Genomic DNA, 18,836 nt, shown 5'->3' on the forward strand with positions numbered 1-18,836 from the left:
CCGCAGCCCGATCTGCAGACGGGCTTAGTTCTCACTCCTCTCTACCTCTGTTTTAATTTCCTCCCATTCCCTCTCCACTGCAGCACATCCGTGTGGGCTGGGAGCAGCTGCTCACCACTATCGCCAGAACCATCAACGAGGTCGAGAACCAGATCCTGACCCGCGACGCCAAGGGCATCAGCCAGGAGCAGCTCAACGAGTTCAGGGCCTCCTTCAACCACTTCGACAGGGTGAGGCGACACCGGAGGTCGAGGAGAAGGGAGTGGTGCTTCGTATAGTTTTCAAACTTTATTTTTGGCATTTCCTATTTAAGAGGCTGAAAAAGTTCAGATACGTCACTTCAGCTCACTCTCATTGATGTTTTAGCATCACTAATGAATGAATTCATTAATTACTACGACTCTTTGGCACAGTAATGAAAGAGATACCTTGTGCTGTTCCTTTGCAGAAGAGAAACGGCATGATGGACCCAGACGACTTCCGTGCCTGTCTCATCTCCATGGGTTACGATCTGGTCAGTGGTCGGGCGCTCATAGGCTTGACTTGTACAACAACTTGAGCGTAGTTAAAATGTAAACTATAAGGACTTAATGATTCATTTGCGCAGTAACGATTGCTGATTGTTGCTTTTGCTGACAGGGTGAGGTGGAGTTTGCGCGTATCATGACCCTGGTGGACCCCAACAACACAGGCGTTGTGACCTTCCAGGCCTTCATCGACTTCATGACCCGCGAGACCGCCGAGACCGACACTGCAGAACAAGTCATGGCCTCCTTCAAGATTCTGGCTTCAGACAAGGTGAGCAGATGGATACAGAATCTTCTTACCTTATATCTGATATCATCTAACAGTCCATTGACCAGTCTGCTTATTTAGCCCGTACAGGGCTTCCAGTGTAGCCAGAGGACACATTGATATGGACAAAAGTACTGGGACACATAAAAGGAGCGACAGACAGGGAAACTCATGTAGCGAAGCTCCCGGCACACAGTTTTAGTGCTGATGTTAATGACACTTTTACACATTATCCGCCTTTGCACTCGTGGCTGAGTTGCTGTGGTTCTTGGACTCTGCTACTTTGCAATAACACCACTTACAGATAACTGTAAAATATATTTGAGGGGAAAAAAGTTCAGTGAGCTCTTTAGAACAGCTGATTATTTCACAAATGTTTGTAAAGACGGACTGCATGGCTAGGTGCTTGATTTTATACACCTGAATTCACAGATTAAGTGACTGTGTGGCTCAACACTTTTGTCCATGTTGTGTATTTGGGCTGAGACTTCTTGTCTCACCTGATACTCAGTGATTAGAAATGCAGATACATTTTAAAAGCTAAGGCAGACTATAGCTGGCAGTTTTAAGATTGCATATCAGAAATCCATCGTTTCCTTTCAAATTCGGATGGTTAGCCTGCAGCAAAGCTCCCGAATATGTGACCGGTTAGGGCAGCCATTCCCAAAGTCAAGAGTGCTATGGCACTCCTTAAAAAACAGAAAAATCCAATGGGACCCACATGATCTGAAATCAATACAAGAGACAGTGAAGTTCATCCTTGAAAATTTTATTTTAAAAACACATAAAAAAAACAGACTGTTGGCTATAAATCTCTAATGCTACACAGTCATATGCAAAGAGTTAAGTCCAATGTGTGACCCACCTACCACTGGGACACTCAGAGTAATGAGTAACATCAGTCTAAACTCCTCCTGTTACCAGTTTGCATTCGCTTTTTATATAAATAAATACATTCATATAAATATGTAACTGTACATACTTTTATTTGTAGGCCACACTTTAGAAATCACTGAGTTTGGGGAACTCAGACCACAAACAGATAACATAAAGGTTCTGGTATCAAACACCTTGTCAACACTGATATAGTATCTATTTACAGTGAGAGTAATGTATTAGCTATGATCCAGGAGCACTGCAGTTTTGTTATAAGAAAGTCAAGTTGCTGGATAGGCTGTAAATGACCCAGGCTGGAGTCGGCTTTGTGAAGTGAAAAATTAAGCAATAAACAAGAAACCAGCTTTCGAAAGCTGAAAGAAAAAACAGAGCCAGCACATTTCTTATTAATGAATATGGTTTCTAACCCAACAGGCTATATAAATAGTATAACTTGGCTTAATTATAACAAGTTCAATAAATTAAACAAAAAAAAAATCTGACAAATCAGGTTTTTGGTCATTGGCATGATTGCATCAGCACTGATGTGTTGATACTTTGTATGTAGGTTGATGAGACTTTTTGAAATGTTCACATTCATAGAAAACACCTCTGACAAGGGAAGGTGATGCTGTGGCACCTAAATGCTTATATCCCAAAATAACTCGATCCAAACTGAGGCCAACTCACTCAGGTATACAAGGAAGAAATTATATGCAAGCACTCTTTATCTCACTCCAAGCTTTTTCTTTGATTACATACGTAACCCGGATTCTCTGAGTGTCCCGATCGCTTTGCGCAAAAACAAAGCGCAAATTTTCCCCTTAAATCTGGGAGAAACATCGCGATTTATCTAGTACAGCTTTATTTCAACAGTAAGTCCGTAATTCAAGTTTTCATCTTTCCAAATTCAAACTGCAGGACTGTTTGCCTGAACCTTGAGTCATCATTCTCCGATCCTCACAGATGCACCAGTACATTTGTAACAGGAGACAATAGCTCTTCGTGAATCACACCTCGCCCCCTCTCTCTCTTCCGCAGAATTACATCACGGTGGAGGAGCTGCGCAGGGAGCTGCCTCCCGAGCAGGCGGAGTACTGCATCACCCGCATGACCAGGTACGCCGGACCGGACAGTCCTCCCGGCGCCCTGGACTACATCTCCTTCTCCAGTGCCCTCTACGGAGAGAGCGACTTATAAGCGCAGCTGCTTCTCTTCACGTCCTCCTCCTCCTCACCCCTTCTTCCCAGCTTCTCTTATTTCTCCTGTATGGAGAGAGCAATTTTAAACCCTTCCACTGTCCCTTTAAAACACGTTATTCATTTTTTTTTTCTCCCACCACCTTCTTAAATCTTAACTTTATTCCCCTCTTCTTAACTCCTCCCATCCCTCTTTTTAAACAGGAACACTGCTAAGAGAGGGGAAGAGCAGAAGACTTTGCTCAGACCTTACAAACTCTGTTCAGGCTGCTCAGCTCCTCTCTCGTTTAAAAGAAAAGAAGAAGAAAAAACAGGTGTACCAATTATTGCACTGAACTTATGTAAGCAGCATACATAATAACATACCTGCCTTCACAAGGCTTTAAAGAGAAGGAGGCAACGAGAGAGAACGAAAGTTACGATTATTTTTGAGCAAAGCCGTGTGCTCTTCCCCTCTCCTGTTTTTTTTTTTTTTTTTTTTTTTTTTTTTTTTTTTTTTTTTTAGAAGGGTGATCAAAGAAGAAAACGTGATTGGTCAGTTGGCTTGGTTGGTTGTGTATTTGTGCAGATGCATGCTATGTTGAAGTTTAGAAAAAAAAAACGCCGTCTTCTGAGTCGCCGACTCGCCCTCACACGAACCCCCGTAGGAGCCCGTTCACGAGTTCAGTCAGCAGAGGAGCGAGGCCTGTCGGGTGCTACTGAAAACTCTCACCACAGCACTGTGAAACCTGAATGTTAGCAAAGATGCGATTTAACCTGGAGATCTTAAAGCCTTAAGAAACTCAGGAACACACGGAGGACGAATAGGAGCGCCGAGTATTAAAAGACGCAGGTGGAGGGAACGGGAGGAGAGCGCCGTGGCTGGGCGGTGACTCGGGAACGGATACAGAAAGATGAGCTGTTATGGCCAGAGAGAGCGACCTCTCCCACACACCTCTCTCCTCTCTTATTAAACTCCTTTTTTTTTTTTTTTTTTTTAGCCTTTTTTGGGGCTAATTGTAAAATTATGAGGAGAAGGGGGGCAAAGACAGAGGGAGGTGTCAGACAGGGCATCAGGAAAGTTGTGGATGAAACGGGAAGGATCAAAACTGTACGTGGAACCATAGCAGGCGTACTCACAACACAGGGTTTAGGGTAGCATTTGAAGAAGAGAGGTGAGCCACGACGATCGCTGTGTTAGGCTCCTCCCTGTGCATGATCTCGATATCTTAATCTCATCTGTGCTCCATTTTCCTCCTCCTCCCCCTCATCCCTAACTCATGCTGTCTCATCACTGATGCCACTCTTTCAGTCATATGTTAAAAACCTCAACTTGAAAATAAAAAAGGAAAATTATATTATTAAAACCACACGTGTTTGTGTCTTTATTACTTTTCTCCCGTTTGATCCCCGGCTTCAGTGCTGAATGATTTTTAAATGTAGCTGCACAGTCTGATAAAGTGTCCGACCTTTAACCTCTGTGCTCGAGGTCACATGTCCAATTCTTTGTTGGGGTCACAGCAGAGGTGGGAGGGGAAGTCCAGCCCCATCTCTGCAGCGTAGAAGCGCCATCGGTCCTCGTCCCCTCGATGCGTCAGGTACCTGCAGCCCATCCTGAGCTCGAACTCCCGGAGGTCGCACCACAGCTGGAAGTTCTGCAGGAGCGAGAGGAGAGCGTGCATGACTCATACACATCAGGAGCATCTGAGCATCCTGGTCAACATCTATGAACGCAGTATCACTAGATCGATTTAATTCTGTTATTTCACACTACAAAATTAAATGATTCTCAATGATGGCGTTCGTAAAGTGTCCGACCTGCAGCCAGCTGTGTCCCAGCGCTTTGCCCACGGTGAATCGCCGTCTCACCGACACCTGCAGCAGGTTATTGATGAGGCTCACAGCTGGGGAGGAAATGAGACGGAGAAGGATTTTCTAGAGGAGGATTTACTCACTGGAGCCACCCAGTGGAGAAACAGGAGAATAACAGGACTCTGACACTACAAACTGTATGTGTGGGCAGACATGGATCAAACTAAGGAAAATGTATTTAAATGTTTAAAAAGAAAACATAAAAATAAAGCAGAATTGTGGCCTGACATGACAACTTTCTGACCTGGAGTTTGTAGTGTGTGAAACCTTTAACAGGGATGATGAATGGTAATGTGTATAAACTGAAACTGTAAACCCAGCTCACAAAGAAGTTTTAAAACTAAAGAAAAAACACCGTTCCTACCCTCCAGTGAGATGGGGGCCCAGGTTTGGCGCGGGTACATGAAGGTGGCGTTGGTGATCTGCTGCCGGATGTCCTCATCTTCATTAAAGGGGAACGTGCCGCTCAGGCTGACGTACATGATGACGCCGACAGACCACATGTCCAGAGAGCGGTTGTAGCCGTTGCTGCTGATCACCTCGGGTGCCAGGTAGGCCGGAGTCCCCACGACGGAGCGCCGGAAAGACTTCTCCCCTATGATCCGGGCGAAGCCGAAGTCACACAGCTTCACCTGCGGCACAGAGGCAGAGCTGATTAAAGACGATGCGGTTTGCTGTATCGGGAACTAAAGCGCGAAATCCCACCTGAGGTAAGGGGTCTGAAGTGGCCAGCAGTACGTTCTCAGGTTTCAGGTCACAGTGAGCGATGTGCTTCAAGTGCAGGTACCGCAGAGCCTCCAGAATCTGAAGCATTTGAGAATTTCACATTTAATTTTGGGATAAATACAAACATTAAAGGTCACTGCATCTTTGTTAAAACAAGAAGAAAAAAACAAGGACATCATCTAGACAACCCTGGAGTGTTTCTCAGATCGGGATCTCGTACCTGCATGACGAGGAAGCGAGTGATGCGTTCAGGGAGTCGACCTTTCTCACTGGACAGAATCATCTCCAGCATGTCTCCGTGCAGCTTCTCCATTACAACAAACACGTGCTCGACAGTTTCGAACATGCCCTCCGACAGAACCACGCCGGGGTGCGACAGATTCTGGAAAACACGCACGTCACGTAAATCACCTGTTCGTGACTATAACACTAAAAATCAGCTGAAAATCAAATGTGTTGAGTTAATGAGGAAGAAGTGAGGAAGGAATCAGGAACAATGTGACAGTTATTTGTACTTGTGCTAATAACTCACTAATAACTAATGATTATTTACTAACCATGTCCACAACCATCTGCTAATCAATAAACATTCACCAGACACCTTATTAGGTAGCACCAGGTTGGACCTCCTTTTTCCTTCACAGCAAGTTTTTGGTCCACACTGTCATGACAGCATCACACAGTTACTGCAGATTTCCCCTCAGGCCTGTTCTTAGCTGACAGGAGTGCACCTGGCGAGTGGCTCTTTGAGTTACTGTTGCCTTCTTTTCAGCTCAAAGCAGTCTGCCCACTCTCCTCTGACATCAGGAGCCTGTTTTCACCAGAAGAGTCTGGATATTTGTCTCATTTTCAGACCATTCTCTGTAAACTAGTGATGGTTGTGAGGAATAATCCCAGCAGATCAGCAGTTTCAGAAACACTAACGAAGTAAGAAGGGACTCCTGTGTAACTACTGAGAGCACCAACACAAAATTAACTAACGTTGAATACTGTTTAGTTAATACATCAGGATTTAAACCCGATTAAGTAACTGTCACTAATACATCCAAGCTACTTCTTCTACAGTGACATAATGGATCAGGAGTTATGAACAAAGCAATGATGAATGGCTCTTTAACCCCTTAACGCCCAATATATCGTATTTGATGCATCAGGTTTGAGGCGTCTACATCATCAGTGTGATTTTATTTTCCCCTCAAAAACTGAAATAAAGAGCACAACCCATTTCTAGGCAATACATTTTGAAAAAATTTAATAAAATGCGAAATGTGGCCTATATGATACCAATTAAAACTCATATATGCAAATTAATATTTAATTAATTCTAAATAAATTGGCTAAAAGTTTGATACGCACTCCATTTTCAAAAAATGGGAATTTTCTGATAATTATGCCACAGTTTTAAAGGTTAACCATCAGGTTGTTTCTGGTTTGTTCCTCACGTGTTTTCAGTAACTTGTTACATTTTTTTGTGTCATTTCTTGTAAAGTGTTTGAAAACTGCATTAAAACCTGCAAGATGGACACTTCGTTTCTCAGCTGCGTCTCCTGTTTGGTGGGGAAACGCGTCTTGTCGATGACCTTGATGGCAACTGTTCGACCCGACTTCCTGTGAGTCCCTGAAGAAGAAAAAACAAAAAAGAGAAATGATAATGATGCAAAATGCATTTGTAGCTTAGCAAAAACAGAGAGACATTTGATGAAAAAGTTTGTTTTGAGCAACATTTCAGCCTCTGAAGTCTCTGGTTTCTTTGCTGTTTGTCAACCAAAGTCTGTTTTGACTTTTGAAAATGTTTCTTCTGTACTATGTATTTTCAGATTACTGCATAGAGACAGTCACAGGATTTCCATGTACTCCACGTGTTCAGTTTTCTGAACATAACAACATGATGAGAATCAGCTGACCTCCGTACACCACGCCAAACTGTCCCGACCCCAGCACCTCGTCTGTACAGATCTGATACACCGAGCTGATGTCCTAAAACACACACAAACACACCTCAACACTCTGTAACACTCTCCTCTAACGTGTGCACGATAAACTCGCTGAAATCTTACCGCACTGCGTCTGTATCGGTATTGATCTGTAACCAGAGACAGGAAGTCTCGTTAATTGAATGTTGCAGGTTCATATCCATCACCGTTACCATATTCAGAGTAAGATCTGATATTAATATCTGATGTTTTCTGCCTCACCCTGGATCTCGTCTTTGGGTCCTCTGCTGCTCTCCACGGGCATCATAGCCTGCCGGATGGCGCTCTCCCAGGCTGCCCCCTCCTCGCCGGCTATCACGCAGTACACCAGTGACACCGTCACCAGCTCGAACGAGTGAGTGCTGCCGTCTGATGACGGCACGGAGAGCTGGGCGGGGCCTCGGACCCCGAGCACCTCGGACAGAGAGATCTCCTGCAGAGGTGGTTTAAAGCTATAATCCATGACCTGCTCCCACATGTTTGTATAATCAAAGTAACATCTGTCATGCTATCATTATCTGATTTTCACTGCACTACAAACTTCTTAAAGTACATTTAAAATGAACAAAGGAGATAAAATGAACATACACAAAATACAATACTGTTCTCTTTAAAGTAAATGCTGCTCAGAGCGCGAGCTGCCTCGGTGGATGTTTGCACTGTTTACACAGTGACACAGTGGGAGGAACAAAACCAGCACACTGCAGGAACATTTCTGGATATATGTTAATGAAAGAGGCCTTTGATACGAGTGGGAGTGAGCGTACAGTACACAGGATGCTGCTTTGTCTGTTTCTGTCTGATACCATGCAGCTATCATACCTTGTAGAACTTGGTGGTGTTTTCATTCTGGTACAGAGTCATGCTCTTCCAGTCCAAGATCCAGTAATGGCGTTTCCTCTGAGTAAAGATACGACCGAGTTAAAAGCCGATGAAAATGTGCTTCTGCTGCACAAATATCATAACCTTTGCTTTTTTGAATGTTTCCAAATCTGAAAGAGTGTGTTTCTCACCAGTGTGTCTGTGTTGGTGTGGTGGACCAGCCACCCCTCTCTCAGGACTCCTCCACCTCTCCTCTTAGTGTGATGCACAGACTGGACGAGCCTCATCAGGGGGATGTTGCTGCTGAAACACGGACTGGTGGGCGGACAAAGAGAGGGAGGACAAAACAAAGGCCAGTTTGGAGATGGTGAATAAAACAGAAGTCGCCTCTAGGTGGCAGCGTGGGCCACAAACACAGCCGATAAACTCCAGGTATAAACGACAGGGACGATAAACGTCTGTTTTATAATACGTGAGTTTGGGCGACATGTGATTCAGACGTCTGACAGCGTTCGGACACTGTCTGCACCAGCAGACAGCTTTTAGCTGGGATTACATCATCAGAAAAACTTAGTGCCCCTCTGACCTCATCGGCTCTCGCAGCTGCTCGACTTCCCCGGTCTCTGCCTGTGAGTCATCATCGGTGAACATGTCATCGTCGCAGATCTCTGTGGTGCAGGTGATCACTGACTCATTGTCCTCCAAGTCTGGTGGGCAGCTGTTATCAGCTGCTGGGCTTTCTGGAAATGTGGCATCAGCAACTAATGAACATCTACATATAATTCTATTTATATTATTTACACGATTAGGGCCATAAAATACCAACAAATAATGAGGTAAAAAAAGCAAATAAGTTCAAGATGAGGTTAACCGAACAAAAGAAAATGTCTGATTTTTCTCAATAAATGACTCAAAATGCATCTGAAATACTGCTGATCAGTCACCTGTCTTTGTTTGTTCTTTTTTACATATTCTCTGGTGGAATCATTTCAGATCTCATCAGGCTCTGATCGAGTTTCCCTGACTCATCATGCAGCTAATCATCACCGTCACTCGGAGGAATGTGACGTTTCTGAGATGCTAATTTAGAGTGAGGCCTGAATCTATCAAATGTTCCTCGGAAACAGGGTGAATCCGCTTCGACTCAGGCTGACAGCATCAGAGTCAGGCCCCTTTTCAAAGAGCCATAGTCTAACACAGCCACAAGCCCAGAATATGAAATGAAAACCAGACCTCAGACCTCCGGGGACCGTCACTCACCTTCCCCGTTCATGCCGTTCCTCTCTCCGGGACAGTCTCTGGGGACTAAAGGCTCACAGCGCCGATGGCAGTTAAACCTGCAGTCTGGAAAAATCATGGAGGAGATGTGGGAGGTTTAAAAAGGCTGACAGAAAAAAGGAAGAGCGCTGGAGTCTGGAAAGATACAAACTCATGAGTCAGAATATTGCGGTCAGTTTTTTTTCGTAATGAAAATGAATGTCGTCTGAGATTCGAGACGTCTGAGACACATCCAGGCATTTAGGTAAAATTAGATTCAACCCAATCTGCTTACGTAAATACGTGGGATACACAAGCTCCTTGACACAACAAGTGTTTGCTGTGTGCTCGTGAGCCTCCAAGTCAAGCATTACTAATCAAAGTCAATGCTTTGCAGGAACAGAGCACCAAAAATGGCCACAAGATCTGAACGCATCACATTATCGGGTTTGTAAAGGAGGAGGCCTGTCACCCACTCTTTCACAGGAATGGGTGACAATAAAATTCAAACGTACACATCCTTCTGACCTGTTGTGCTATCTACACCTTTAGACCACATGTGTCGAGATCAAGGCCAGCGGGCCAAATTGGGACCTCTGCTAAGATGTAGAGGCAAACTCAAAATTAATTAAAGAACAAATAACCCACAGCACAGGATGTTCCTTTGAGCCAAACTTTGAGGTGATGCAGCTGTAAAGGCTGTAAAGTTTTACACTCATGTGCAGCCAGTTTGACAGCAGAAGCCTGGTAGTATGGCACAAGCAAACTGCAAGATCAGGAGATTTTCTCCTCTCAAATTAAGCATCCTACAAAACTACCGAGTTGCCACGTTCAGGTCAGTTTTATTTATATAGCACCAAATCACAACAACTCAAGATGCTCTGTGTTGTTAGATAAAGACCCACAATAACAGAGAGAAAGCCCGAACAATCAGACAACCTCCTCAAGGTAAGTAGCACGATCTGATATCGTCGTGTTGGTGTTGTTCCCAGATCATCATACTAAATGTTGTTCCAGGATCAACATTGCAAGTGACCAATCAGAATGCTGTGACGTCATAGTTTTGCGACTTCGGGAAAAACCGCCGTAAAACAAAAAACTGTACTTAAGCTGCGAGAAACCGCCTCTGTCCACCGATCAACGGACCCTGACCCTAACCTTTTAATAAACGGTAAGCAGAATTGATATTGTCCTTGCAACATTTGAATTTCATAAATGCACGAATGGCTTGGCGCGCAAAAGAATAACGTCACAACATTCTGATTGGTCACTTGCAATGTTGATCCTGGAACAACATTTTCATGATGATCTGGGAACAACACCAACACGACCATATCAGATCATCCAGGTAAGTACTTGGTGACAGTGGGAAGGAAAAACTCCTGTTTAACAGGAAGAAACCTCCATCAGAACCAGGCTCGGGGAGGGGCAGCTGTCTGCCGAACTAACTGGGGGTGAGGGAAGGAAGACAGACAAAGACGCTGTGGAAGAGAGCCAGAGATTAATAATAACTAATGATTAAATGCAGAGGTGTGTAAACACACAGTGAGTGAAAAAGAAACACTCAGTGCATCGTGGGAATCCCCCAGCAGCTAACACCTACTGCAGCATAACTAAGGGAGGATTCAGGGTCACCTAACTATATGCTTTAGCAAAAAGGAAAGTTTTAAGCCTAATCTTGAAAGTAGAGATCGTGTCTGTCTCCCGAATCCAAACTGGAAGCTGGTTCCACAGAAGAGGGGCCTGAAAACTGAAGGCTCTGCCTCCCATTCTACTTTTAAATACTCTAGGAACAACAAGTAGGCCTGCAGTGCGAGAGCGAAGTGCTCTAATAGGGTGATATGGTACTACAAGGTCATTAAGATAAGATGGGGCCTGATTATTTAAGACCTTGTAGACCCAAGAGTCCCTGTCAGTACTCTTGCTGCAGCAATTTGGATTAACTGAAGGCTTTTCAGGGAGTTTTTAGGACATCCTGAAAGTAAATAATGACAGTAGACCAGCCTGGAAGTAATAAATGCATGAACTAGTTTTCCGCCTCACTCTGAGACAGGATATTTCTAATTTAAGAGATATTAGACGAACCTGTTTTTCAGACCTGAAAAACAGGTTGAAATAATAGAAGCAGTTATTATATTTATACATAAGAGTGAGTTTTGCTTTTGTTAAACGCCTTGCGCTGTTAAACAGGTTGTGGTGAGAGCAGTGTAAATTATGCAGGACTAAACTTTATAGAGGCCAATAAACTTTCTGTGCACTTGTTGAGAACTTCATGTGGGCCAAATTGTGAGGGAAATACATTTTACAGGAAATCTGATGTGATTCTCATTTCCCGTTGACTAAATGGACTAAGTTCACTACCCCTGACGTAGATTGGGTTTGCTGTGGGTTTTTTCAGCGAGGTCAACCTTTTCTTAACACTTGTGCTAATTTCCTTCTACCAAACGAAACGTGCAGCTGGCTAAAATAACAGCTCAGCTGAGGTGTAAACCATTAATATTTACATCCTGTCATGGTGCCACAGCAAGAGGGACTCACTGCAGTAGAAGCACGCGATCTACTTTCTGATAGAGCTGGCCGGTGACAGTACAATTAGAAAAGACTGAACGAGTTTGGCTTGTTTGGAGACAAAGCCTCTTCTCTCTAATAGGAACATGGGAGCACAGATGATGTTTGGAAAGTTCCATCTGAACAAACCACCAGACCTCTGGAACAATGAATGTCCTTTGCACTGACGAGACGCACAAAACCACGTTCAGAGGAAACCAAACACATCGCTGTCACTGAGTGTACCATTAACACCAGAGTATACCTAGAGGCAAATATGATGCCATCTGTCTGACAGATAAAGCTTAGACAAAGTTGAATCATGTAACAGGACAATGATCACAAGCACAGCAGCAAATCTACAGATCTGTGAATAAACGAATCCTGCAAACCTCAGCGAACTGAAACAACGCTGCAAAAAAAGTGAGATGCAATCTCTCCATAAAAATGTGAGAAACTGATAAAGTCACACAGGACATGAATAATTCAAGTTATTGCTCTAAAGGAGGTTGAACAAGTTACTGAAACATGGGGTGTGCTTAGTTTTTCATGGACTCCATGAAGGCAAAATGTTTCTTTTTTTAAATAACCGCACGTTATTAGTAGCTTTTGTTCAAACTGAAAGAGTCCTCTCACCTGAGCACTGCAGCCCCTGCCTGAAGAGGCCTTTGAGCAGCCGGTGGCAGTACTGGCAGACGGTGGGTTTGGTGTAGCTGTGGATGTGGAAGGTGTGAGGGACCTGAGCCCTGCTCCAGTCGCTGTAACCGACTCCCAGCCACACCGGAGCCTCGGCCCAGGATGGAGGCCTGGACGCGGGCTTGGACATGCTGATCTGGAGAAAGATGCAAAGTGAAAGATATCAGCTTAGAGTAACTTGTGGTTCGAATATGTGGTTCAATTAAAGACCAGTAAAGGTTACAGGTGTGCTGGAGAAACAAACACATCCAGGGTTGCAAACATCCTTATCTGCACTCATCATCAGGCAAAATTACAGATACAGTAGTTCCTCACCTCTTCTAGACTCCCGCCTGCCTGATTGGACAGCGAGTGTGTGCGAGGTCGCCGGGGTGGAAACAGGGAAAAGCTGGTGCTAACCTGACGCCGTGCTCGGCTACAGTTGCTGGGCAACTGCAAAGCACAACGTTTATGAAAGTCTAATCCACAACCTGTAAAGAGATAAAAAAAAAGTTAAAAAAAAGAGTTAAAAAAAAAAAAAAAAAAAAACACAAAAACCTTAACAACACTCAAGTATCAGTGAAGAGATACCACCACATGACCATGAAGTGTAAAGGCGCCTTTACCGTCACATTTTAAACCCTGCCGAACGAGGCCCCACAGCATCTCTCCACAGTGGTGACAGAAAGTGGGGGTCCGGTACGACTGCACCGCCAAGGAGTGTGGACGCATCGTCATCTGCGTCACGGAGGCTGATCCTGAATCACAGAGAGGACTCGTTACACCAACAGACATCCACGCTCCATGCATTTACTGCTAAGACTCCACTATAGTAGCTTTGCATGATTCACAGCTCAAAATAATCCTCATTTGTCTTATACTGGTCCTTGGTGCAGACGCTCGACTCATATACAGTCTGAAACAAACACTTTTAACTTCGTCCACCCGCCCACTGCCCCTCGTGAAAATAGGTTTGGAACAGTAGGAGAGTTGGGCTTATTTAAAACCTTCGTCATGTCTTTTTATTTTGTTTTGGGGTTTTTTGCCTCCATCAGAAGAGTAGACAGTTGAACCTGGGCCACTGCATTCAGTCCTACAGCACATGATCGCCACTCAACTGACAACCAAAACTTTGTCCATTTTTAATATGAACATCCACCAATGTAATAGTATATAGATGACAGAAAATAAGGAATAACCTACTCAGTACAAAAGCAACCTGCTAAAGATGAACAGATCACACTTTAAGCATCAGAATGCTGTGACTGAAGTTAACAAGCTCACATCTGTGCAGGTCTAAAACATCAGCTCTGGTGTATAACATGTTTTTAAGAAATGCCATCTTGGGATGTGAAATGGGCTCGTGCAGAAACACTTTAATGGGAACTGTAAGTAGCTGTTTGGTTAATGTAATCATCAAAAGAACCACACTCTTGTATGTGATTTGTGAATTTTCCTGCAGCAGACTTGTACTTTTTGGACAATCTCTCTGAGCCAGAACTTTTCCTTTGAGGTTTCACAGCTTTGTGATGCTTCTCAGTATAAAGGGAAGGGAACGGCAGACTTTAATGGAGGAATCTGTACCCAGCAGATAACCCGAGAGCCAGCATGAATCAGAGTTTTACAAATCAACAAGGTGCTTGAAGCAGCAGATGGTCTTTGCTTCATAAAACTGATTTCTTTTCAAGAGGTTCTCTCCAAACACCTGGACAGAAACGGCACTTTACATGCATGAATAAGCCATATGTCACCCAAAAAAATGAGGTACACGTAGTACCAGAAATCACACCGAGTGTCCACCTGCCTCTGTAAACCTCAAACACTAACCTGAAACGATGACCTCAATGAGGTCGCCATCCTGCAGCTCGTCGGAGTCGGTCAGCCGCTGCAGCAACTGCTCGGAGGCGGGTTGATGTCTGAACAGCAGAATCTTCTCCCCGACACCCACCACGCTGCAGTCTGGAGCCTAAACACACGAACAAACAAAAACCGCAGTCTCAGGTTGAGTTGCTATTGAAGCAAGAAGATCAATTTAAAAACCCCCGAAGGGCTCCAGTAATGCCACGATTTGCCTATGAGTAAATGAAACAAGTTATTATGCAATATGGGGGAAAAAAGAGTCAATTTTTCCACAAATAGAGTATTAAAACATTTGAAATCAGAGAAAGCGTGGTTTGGGAAACTGGACACAGCAAAGAAAGCCACCTGCACTCTGTCAGTCGTGATTTTCCATTTTCACGTCTGCACGGCGGTAAAGAACAAAACCACATTAAGATGAGCACAGAGACTGAAGACAGCTCTGAAAGGAACTCTGAGTGATGCACCACAGGTAGAGAGTGACTCCCCCATGTTCAGCGTTATAGAAATAAATAATCTGTGTGCTTCTGTCACCAAAGTACGACTGAGGAAGAGAGAAAGAAAGGCTGCGAAGTAGCTCAAGCTTTGCTTTTCTAGCTGAATCATCATTTAGGGATGAGAAGAACACTTGATTCAAAGATGTGCACAGTGCAGGTCAATTCGTTATTTAAACATGTTCAACTGCTCTATCCAATCAGCCAATCACACGGCAGCAGCTCAGTGAATTTAGGCACGTGGACACAGTCAAGACGACCGGCTGAAGTTCAAATTGAGCCACAGAATGAGGAAGAAAACGTGATTTAATTAACTTTAACGTGGCATGGCTGTTGGTTGCAGACAGGCTAATATTTCAGAAACTGCTGATCTGCTGGGATTTTTCCACACAACCATGTCTAACCAGTTCTCTGGGTGAAATGTTGATGTCAGAGGTCAGAGGAGAATGGCCAAACTGTTTCATATTGACAAGAAGCCAACAATAACTCAAACACTCGTTACAACCAACGTATGCAAAAGAGCGTCTCGGAAAGCACAACATATCGAACCTTGAATCAGATGGGCTACAGCACAAGAAGACCACACCGGAAGCCACTCCTAGCTTAGAACAGGAAACTGACGTGACAGTTCGCACAGGCTTCACTAAAACTGGACAAAAGAAGATCAGAAAAATGTTGTCTGGTCTGACGAGTCTCGATTTGCAACATTTTGATGGTAGGGTCTGAATTTATCGATGGTTCTGACTGCTGCCGGTGGCGTGATGGTGTTGGGGATAGAACAGCTGAGCATCATTTAAACTCCACAGCCTGCCTGAGTGTTGGTGCCAACCATGTCCATTCCTAACAGCAGTACTCATTGATGTGATGCAAAACATTGCATTATTAAGACGACCATTTACACCAATAGAACAAACATAATCTGTCCATTAATTCCACCCTGCATCATCAGTTTCCCTTATAGCAGCTCTAGCATTAAATCTGTCATGAAAGCACTCAGTTCTCTCCAGGTGCAGCAAACACTCCTGCTGCCACACAGCTTGGCCTACCAGCCAACCGGCTGAGGAGCAGTTTGAGCCAGTCAGCATCACCAAACCAGCTAAATCCAAGTTAGGATTAAAAGCTGGATATTTTTTAAACCATAGACAGAACAGAGTACTGCACACACACATATATATAATGTCATATCAATATAATAATATATATATAAATTAAACAAAGTGCATAAGTGGAATTGTGCTTTATGTGACCCTACAGGTAAAACAAATACCTGCTAGGTTTCAGTGTTGTTCATCCATCATTGACCACTGACTATAATGAATGCAAAACGTGCACAAGTGACACACACACACCCGATGAGCTGACCTACTGCCTGGAAACTCAAGTTGAAAACTGTAAAGGTGCGCTGCGTGCGTGCGTGTTGGTGTGTGTCTCACTCAGAGGGGAGAAGCTGTGGTTGGAAAGTTTTCTGCGCTCGTGCCGACCACAGTCCCAGTAACCGAGGAAGTGCAAAGACCAGCCCAGTGACAGTGAGATGAAGCCCCTGCAACACCTGCAATTCACAACTTTCCTTATTTAACCTCAACTACAGTTTTACTCCACTGTCTGTGCGCTGGCACTTGGGTATAGAATTGGCTCTTTAACCAAGTATAGAGTACCCAATAATTCTAAATACATCTCTGGTGGGTGGAGGAAATCTGTAAAATGGCGAGTTTATATCTTTTCTTTTTTTAAACTTGTCATTTAGTTTTCCAGAACAAATTGTATTCACAAACACCCTCAAAAATCTGAAGGTGGTTGGGTGACACCCACTTCACAATACAAAATGTTGGTGAAATTACACCACCATACAGCGAGCTGCAAACACAACAGCACAAAACCACCAAACTCTGCAGACAAAACCACACTCCATGCACAAACCTACACTACCTCCCTTCATAAATAAGGTGACCTTTCATAGTCCACTTCCTGACAGTTCTGAGAGCCCTGAGAGATTTCAAACATCATCATAATAGTTTCCAAGTGGGACTGTGTTATGGGTCAAGGCGCGTCGTGACAGCTCAGCATTTCATTCTAATTTATGTCTTTTTTCATCACCTTCTGGCTTCTGGCTCTTTGCAGGCAGTTTTTTCCTACAGCTGTGGGATCTGAGCAAACCACATGCCAGTCAGTTTTGACCAGTATCGAATGGCACTTAAAAAAACAAAAACTCCAAAACAAAAGAGAAGAAAAAAAGAAAACAGAACAAACCTTGACCCCAATCTGCACGGCTACCAGATAAAAATACAGAAAAAGCTGCTCTCTTTAAAGTGCTTTAAACCCCAACTGCAGCTGAAGATGATGAGAACACTTCTCTAGGATTGGTCCAACTACCAAAAAATGCCCCAACAGAATACCCACAATGCATTTCAAAAGCATCTTTCATGAGACCCTCTCATGCCTCCTAAATGATGACGCCTTTCAGATTCGCACATCTGCAGGTTGTTATGCACTTTCGCTTTTTGTTTTTGTACAACTCTATAAGTTATTATTGTCCAGCTCCATAGTTTTTTTTTATTCTTGGACTCTGTGTTACAGTAGCTTTGCATATAATAGCCCTCACTTCATCCTCAGCTCCCCTCTCGACTTTCTGTTTAAGCAAACTGTCTTCTCATTGGCTGCCCCTCATGAACACGTTTGAATTTCTGGGAGGCGGCACGTTTGCTCGCTGTTACAGTCGTGTGGTTGAGAAGACCCCTCTTTTTGATATTGACTAATCGGACAACGCACTACTGTGAGCGTGAGTGTGTAGGAATAAAACATAGATAAAGATCTATTTTAAAACTGGTGCATGGCCTCTTTAACACTCATGACTGATGGTGAACTCTTCATGATCTGATGTATAATACCGCCACGCCTCCTCGTGTCAAAGTGCTTTCAAGCCGGGAAACGACGCCACCCCGTGCGGTTACCTTGCGCTCTATGACCTCAGCAGCCAACCTCCGGGCATGACGGTAGCTCAGGTTGCCCGCAGGGACTCGAACCACCTCCCTGAACAGACCCAGCTGGAACTGGACCAGAACCGGTGCTGTGAGACTATTGGGACTCGAGGGAGTCAGTGTAGACATGGAGAGAGAGCCTGCAGGAGGAAACGTGGATCAAGTTAATGTGGGGTTGAAGGTGTGTTAAAAAACCTGAGAGAAAGCTGAAGAGGTTTAACGTGAAACTCCAAAACAAAGCACTACGCAGGCCCCTGTAAATCTACTCCATCTTAACTTTACAGCTCTTGTTTGAAATGGTTCCTGTTTAACGTTCAGGTGTCTAAAACTGAACCCCCCAATTTCTCAATAAGAGATTTTTATCTCACCATCGCCCGAAATAGAAGGATATTTCAAGCAGTGTATACTCTCTTCGGCTAAAAAGACTTCTGTTGTAAAAGCTTTGTTATTGACTGATATAACAGGACATAACTTACTACACAGATCTCTGATCAAAATAAACTAAGAGTTATTTTTTAATCAGATCAAGAACAAACTAAAAAGCACCAACCTTACGGTCTAATCTTGGTCTGGTCTTTGTCTTCGACGATCGAAGGATTGCGTCTCAACAGAGCAACAGCTGATCAATCTATCATGGTGCTGCCGAGGCTCATCATGAGCTGCTGGTTGCTCTGGTTTCCTTTTTGTGGGGCTCGGCTGTCTGAGAGACAGGAAGTAACAAGAGAAGCACTCACCTCTGTGAAGGCTGCAAAAAGCACAGCGTACGGTTAACACCCCACACCCTGGCTG

At 44.0% G+C, this 18,836-nt stretch overlaps 2 protein-coding genes across 4 annotated transcripts in view; one reads left to right on the forward strand and one right to left on the reverse strand.

Moving 5' to 3' along the window:
• The window catches only part of actn3b (actinin alpha 3b), a 39,117-nt gene extending 34,901 nt beyond the window's left edge, over positions 1 to 4,216 (forward strand). The window contains exons 18-21 of one of the 2 annotated variants that reach the window (XM_031732320.2): positions 84 to 230; positions 449 to 514; positions 640 to 798; positions 2,713 to 4,216. In XM_031732320.2, the coding sequence (XP_031588180.1) occupies positions 84 to 230; positions 449 to 514; positions 640 to 798; positions 2,713 to 2,871 (531 nt within the window). In that variant the 3' untranslated portion in view covers positions 2,872 to 4,216. The remainder of the gene's footprint in view (positions 1 to 83; positions 231 to 448; positions 515 to 639; positions 799 to 2,712) is intronic. The other variant, XM_039609835.1, reaches the window with a different exon arrangement.
• LOC116314337 (serine/threonine-protein kinase D3-like) lies at positions 2,807 to 18,741 on the reverse strand. Of its 2 annotated transcripts, XM_039609836.1 has the most exons (20): positions 18,598 to 18,741; positions 18,021 to 18,187; positions 14,549 to 14,687; positions 13,348 to 13,479; positions 13,058 to 13,212; positions 12,683 to 12,878; positions 9,503 to 9,586; positions 8,829 to 8,982; positions 8,434 to 8,557; positions 8,243 to 8,320; positions 7,643 to 7,853; positions 7,505 to 7,530; positions 7,352 to 7,424; positions 6,959 to 7,065; positions 5,668 to 5,829; positions 5,427 to 5,525; positions 5,086 to 5,353; positions 4,668 to 4,753; positions 4,319 to 4,504; positions 2,807 to 2,936 (listed from the first exon to the last, which is right to left on the reverse strand). In XM_039609836.1, the coding sequence occupies exons 2-19, from the start codon at positions 18,174 to 18,176 to the stop codon at positions 4,340 to 4,342; spliced, it is 2,415 nt and encodes an 804-aa protein (XP_039465770.1). In that variant the 5' UTR covers positions 18,177 to 18,187; positions 18,598 to 18,741; the 3' UTR covers positions 2,807 to 2,936; positions 4,319 to 4,339. The 2 variants fall into 2 exon arrangements, with proteins under 2 accessions (XP_039465770.1, XP_031588181.1); XM_031732321.2 differs by lacking the exon at positions 2,807 to 2,936 and having other exon boundaries at positions 3,844 to 4,504.
• Positions 18,742 to 18,836: the final 95 nt, after the last annotated feature.

Source organism: Oreochromis aureus, linkage group 3, assembly GCF_013358895.1.
Source record: "Oreochromis aureus strain Israel breed Guangdong linkage group 3, ZZ_aureus, whole genome shotgun sequence".
Lineage (NCBI taxonomy): Eukaryota > Metazoa > Chordata > Actinopteri > Cichliformes > Cichlidae > Oreochromis > Oreochromis aureus.